General features: G+C 32.7%; 1 protein-coding gene across 1 annotated transcript; it reads right to left on the bottom strand.

The window, feature by feature from the left end:
- Positions 1 to 30: 30 nt before the first annotated feature.
- LOC111411084 lies at positions 31 to 429 on the bottom strand (the record flags this gene model as incomplete). The annotated part of the gene is made up of 1 exon (XM_023041653.1): positions 31 to 429. A coding segment is annotated over exon 1 (366 nt), but the record flags the coding sequence as incomplete, so codon positions are not given.
- Between the last annotated feature and the right edge of the window lie 6,013 nt (positions 430 to 6,442).

The following is a 6,442-nucleotide window of genomic DNA, read 5'->3' as shown; positions in this document are numbered from 1 at the left end:
AGAAATTGATTTCGATTCTTTCATATGTAAAGCTTCAAACTCACCTCGAAGTGTTTGAAGTCGAACCTTTTTCACCTTTTCAACTCCTTTGTGGGAGTTTTGCAAGATCTCCCATGCTTCCTTACTTGTAGTAGCACAAGCTACTTTCTCGAACATGCCTTCATCTAAGGCTTGATAGATGAGGGTGAGCGCCTTCTTGTCCTTCTTCCTTGCATCCTTCAAACTATCCCTTTGTGCTTGAGATAGAGCAACCTCGTCTTGTGGCTCCGTGTAGCCTTTCTCTACGATCTCCCATGCATCTTGCGACCCGAGCAATTCTTTCATCCTTATACTCCAATTGTCGTAGTTATCCTTGTTGAGTTGGGGGACTTGAAAAGGAATCATCCCACTTGCCATTTTTCACAAGAACCTTGGGGCTCTGATACCAGTTTGTTGGATGAAAGATGGGTTTACTAACTTGGATTGGCTAAGGCTTTTAAGAGGACAACACTAATAGGAAGAAGGAAGTGAAAAAGGAAACTTGTATTTCTTAAGTTCAAGACTTTACACACTTTTTTTGGCTTGTTACAAAATGGAGGGCACTACCCCTTTATATAGTGTTTACAAGAAGATTCTAGTCCACACATTTTTTAGAGACACCTAGACCACATATCAAGATATTTTCCTAGAATTCTCTAGATATTCTTTATAAAACTACATATCTTACTTAGATAGATATTTCTAGTAGATATTTATATAGATTTTTCTAGATAATGCTTCTAGAAATACTATGCATGTTGGGTCTTTTAATTGATTTGGGCTTATAAGCAAAATCCTTAAGCCCATATTATTTAGTCCAAAAATCAAGTTTACTACTCAACACTTTGCATGAACTCTTATCAGTAAAATAAATATAATGAAATATATAGTATTGCTAGTTTAGGGAAAAAACCGAAATCTTACGAAATTACCTAATTTTAACTTTACGTGTAATGATTGTCTTGTGATGAAGTTTCTTTCGAGCTAACATTAGGAGAGAGAATGGAAGGAAATAACTTGTGCTTTGATTGGAATTTAGCTACTTGAAGTGATCTTAGTACAAAAATTTGATTCAGTAATAGGTAAGCAAAATGGTACACCGTACCAGAAAGTTGGCTTTGTTATCAAATTAGGCCAATGTCTTCGACCATTGGACAAACTTGAGTTGTATTTATTGGGTTAATTTTACGGGTTTGTAGTGCAACTAATATTGGTATAAAATAAATAGACATCTTGCTTCCTTGTATCTGTACATTAGTAACATCTCGTAGGACTTATTCTGTATAGATTATCTTAATATGATGAGTAATATTGTTTAGTATCACTGTATTTAACACCAATGTAGGGGACAGTAATAATGAAATTAAATTATAGGTTCAAATAAATACAAAGAACTATGTCTCATATAATAGGACTCATGATATGCTAACACCTAAACCGATGTTCAACACTGCTAATATTAGATAGCATTATTCTCATATGATTGTACTCTCTAATATCCGAGTCCAACTGTATGTTTTATAGTTTAGTCACCTTAGTTATAATACTTTATACTGTCTATTTACACAGCACAATCTTTAATGAGATGATAAATCAGATTGCTATTCTTTATCATGGTACCAGAGCACGACTTTGACGAGGAGTTAATTCTCGATCTTGAAACACTTCCCTACCTCTTCGGTTGACTCCTTGCCAACAACATGCGTCGCCATGGCAGCCTGTGTTGCTGCCACAACTGCCATCCCTCCTTTCTCTCACATAACCACTAATTCTTCTATCCATCGAGTTTATCTTAATATCTCAGCTCAAGCTCACTAATGCTTACTATTCCTCTCGGCATCTTCAATTTCGTACCCGCTTCATTTTTTATGTCGTTATGGACTATGTTGAAAGATCTATCATTGTTGGTCGACCACTGTACAAATTGATGGTATTATCTTCTCAAATCCACCTTCACACTTTTGATTAGACCCATTGATTATTAAAGAAATTACTATTTCATTCACTACAGCAAAATATCGAAATCGCGACAAAACAGTGTTTTCGCATAAATAGAGATTTTGTTGCAAAAATAACTTCGCGACAACAATATGTTTGTTGCAAGTATTGTTGCACTATATGAGTCACGGATTGTATTCCTTGACATCTTTCGTACATTCATCGCATTAACAAACTTGCAATACTACCTGTTTGATGCCAAAGTACAAAATTGCAACATGATATTTGTTGCCATATTGTTGTCGCAAAGTATATATGTCACGAAAATCAAAGGGGCGACAAGTCAATTTGTCGCAACGATTATTTCAATAAAGTTTTTGCAAGAAAAAATGTTTGTTGCAACTATTATGTTGAAGTATAATATTTGTTACATATTCTATTTTCCAATAACACATGCTTGTAGTGATATATTTTTAACAAGAAGTCATGTTATCGTGAAATATAAATTTACAATACCTTTTATATATTGCATAATATATTTTACAATATTCAACATTTGTAGTAAAGTTTATCAAGTAACAAATTAATGTTTGTAATTAAATTTATTTTGCAACATAAAGAGTTTGTCACTAGATTACAGTTTTAAAAAATAATGCCACCAATATTATTTAATTAAACGAATTATAAAGTTAAAATATTTAAAATACACTAACAAACAAATAAGAAATTACAAACATTTCCATTCAATAAATTCATTGTTCAAAATTACATGAGTTTTGCTTTCGTTTCAACTCAATACGTTCTTCAAATTACGTCATTATTATCCCATAGGCATAATCTGCAATCAAATGAGCCTTTAGTTCCTACCACTCATTCACATGGTTGTACATGTCTTTAACCTGGAAAAATAATATAATTCATGAACATCTTCTAATCTTCTAGCTGTCATGACCCACCATCCAAATATATGTGTGTACTAATCTTTGCTGGGACTATGTTAAATGCAACTGTAATAGTATAGAGCACTTACGTCTCAAAAAACGATTTCTTTGTTTTCTTGTACAAATTTGAAACTCCAATCCTTGTTGCCAACTGCACTATTTATATCAAATATATCCCATCATTTCTCAACACTAATCTCAAATTAATCGAGACAATAAATTTGCTTGGCTTTGCATTTTTGTTGAGATAATCACAGTCAAAAAATGAAAATCAAAGGAAAAAAATTACAAGAAAGGGAATTTATTTATATGCACAAAATGAAGTACAAATGAAAATCAAGTGGCAAAAAATTAAATTTAGGGAAACAAGGCAACATAATACGAAGTAAAACAAATAAACTCATCAAATCCGATAGAGATTAGAAAGACCAAGACTTGGAGCAAAATTTGTAAAAGGATTCAAAAAAATTTAGAAATTAGTCTATATGATGGAAAAACCATGGAAACATTTCTTAAGCACGTTTATTGGAAATCTCAAAAACTTTGCATTCACTCCTTGCAGCCCTCACTACTCCTCCCACATTCTCCAGCTTTCCAACTCAATTCTCACTTGCAATTTCAGTTCATAAAATAAATCCCAAATTTTATTAAAAACCCACAAAGAGTAAGTAAAGAACAAGGGTCAACATTGGGGTCAAACTCATTAATTATCAAAAAATAGAGAAAGTCAAATCAACTTAACTCAAACCACTTCTCTTTATTCAACAAGACTCCCATGAATAGTAGCACAAAACATCATCTATTGTTTTTATGATGCTGAAAGTTGTAATCATTTCCTGTCCAATCCCTATCTCGCAACTTTCTCAGAGAAACAAGAAACAGAAGAAAGAAGATTAAGAGAGTTTGGGCTTCTTCTCTTTTATACTCCTCTCGACCAAACAGTCCCACACTGATTTAGAGAAATAGAGAGCGTGTGCAATGGAAAAGGCAAGCACAAAACTGCAAATGATAGATGAAATTAAAAGCTATAACACTTATATTTGATTATAATCTTAAAAAATGAACATTTGTTTCTAAACAAACGGAAAAAGCAGAAAGTGGAAAAACCTAAACCAAATCTGGCAAATGTAAATTATTTACCTAGGATTCGAGTTGTTAAATAAGGATATCAAAACATCTACAGAAATTTTGGGAGATTTCCTTGCCTTTGTGAGCCAATTTCTGATCCCAACGATTTTTGACGAGATCTTAGACAAATGTAAAGAGTGCAGATGATTGATTTTTAGAGAGGAAGAGCGGCACAATAAAAAAAAAAAAAAGGGACAAATGATGATCAAGGGAAGGGGAGAGAGAGATGATTAGGGTTTCCAAGGTTTTGTACTAAACCAAAATGAGCTTTATCTGATGTATAAAGCGAGAATTAGTTTAGTGCAATTTTAAGCTGGAATTGAAAATTTTAAGAGGGAGGAAACGCTTTTAGTTGCTTTTTATTTCTTGATATTGATTGAATTATTAATAAATATATATTTAACGAATTAAAAGCATAATTAACTCTATAATTTTTTATGTGATAATTTATAATTATTACTGGAAGATTATTTTAAATTATTAATTGCACACTAGAAAAATATTTGGAATTATTATTTTTGAATTTTTGTTGGAGATAATTTTTTCTAGAAATTTTTTTAAACCTCATAAAAAAAATTTCTCTTGGTCAAAACTATTTAATTTTTTAAAAAAAATAATATTACATATTAAAATGGCATCTTTAGCTAAACAATAAAATAACACATGTTGTAGAAAAAGTCAAGACGACAAGCAAAGAGCGTTGCAAAATGTAATAAAAGAAATGAATGAAATATATCGTAAAAATTTAACACATCATACATTTGAGGCATTTACAATGTGCATTGCACGTTGTCGTATCCTTCGTATCTACGACAACATTAGAGCCTACAATATATGGGGTGAGCATTGTGAAAGACCTATGCCAACATTTTTTGTCTATTGCAAAAAATAGTTTTTCTTGTAAATGATTTTTTCCACCAAAAATATTTTGGCACCTTGCTTCTCTCTTGTTTTTGGCAACAATCTTTAGTATTTTTCACGCATTTTCATATTTCACGACAGCTTTTAATTCTGCCTTATATTTTTTGGTACTTATTATTTTAGTATCAATCTTTGTGACAAACTTTAAAAAAAGTCGCAATAAATCACTTATTGCAACAACCTTTTGTATATCGCAAAATCGCATTTTTGTTGTAGTGATTCTTCCCTAATATCATGCAGTTTGTTGCTTTACGTGATGAATGCTCTACTATCTACGTTAGCTTAATAAGTTTATTGCTTCCCTAAACCAAGACAAAGTTATGACCTTGCGAAGCTTAATAGGTTTTATATTTTTTTGTCTAGTTATTTTTTACTTTGAACGATGACCTTGCGGACAAATTAAAGGGAATTGGCTAATACCCATAAGTGGTATCAGAGAGTCCAATTGTTTGGTGTTGGAGCATAAAATCTAAGTCGACTTACATGAAGAAATTTTGATACAAGAATTAGTTTTGATTGTGGCATGTACAAGTCATTATGTTCTAATTTAGCCTATACTGCATATGACTTTGAAAAGAAGACCAACCCCATCAGGTATGATGACCTGGTCTAAGGTAAAAACGTGCAAAAGATAGAGTAGACTCGGCTACCTGCTCGGACTCAAATGAACAATATAGTCTCTCTTTATGGGAGACGACAATTATGCTTAAGGTATGTACATCCTCATGAAATGTTTTAGTTGCCATCTTAGAAGACATGTTACTACTAGCAGTCGACTTGATGTAAGGCATGTCGTGGAATTGATGTTGATCGCCGATGAGCTCCTACAAAAGCCAAGTAGGGGTTGCATCATAATTTTTCAGCAAATTGGTTTGGCATAAGCCGATGAGTTTTTTTTATAATTTGTTGTAATTATGTGATTATACTCATATGGAGAAGTATGTTAAATTTCTGTTTTGAAAATTGAGTGTGAGGTTTGTGAAAGTATATCGATTTTTTGTTAGTATCATGATCGGGAGTAGCAAATGAGATAAGAAATTGACTTGTTTATTGGCAAGGTGAAGATTGTTAAAAAAAATTGCCTTGAAGAGCCAAAAAAAATAAATTTAAAGGTACCGATCCTTGTTTGGTAATAAAATAATGGTTATTCTATGGATAGATTAGAGGGCATATAAGGGTGTCCAAAATGCCCCCCTTCAATAGGGGGCCGCCGGGTGTCCATTTTGGACACCCTTATGTACAATATTATGTACCCATAGAATAATTCATAAAATAATGGTGGAATGTGATTCCTTGAACAAGTTAAATATGCCAAAGATATTATTATGTTATGGAGAAGGAATTAACAATGTTTCCAAATATATTCCACTTTGGAAGTCGGATGTGGGAGCGAATTTGTTCAATTTCTCTATTACAAATGGACATGGTCTATTCTTATGGATGTGGCTCAAGGGTGTTTTAGAGAGAAGGGGGGGGGGGGGGGGGGGGATGGAAGA

Source organism: Olea europaea, chromosome 15 (genome assembly GCF_002742605.1).
Source record: "Olea europaea var. sylvestris chromosome 15, O_europaea_v1, whole genome shotgun sequence".
Taxonomy (NCBI): domain Eukaryota; kingdom Viridiplantae; phylum Streptophyta; class Magnoliopsida; order Lamiales; family Oleaceae; genus Olea; species Olea europaea.
This window is presented reverse-complemented; position numbering and strand designations above follow the sequence as displayed.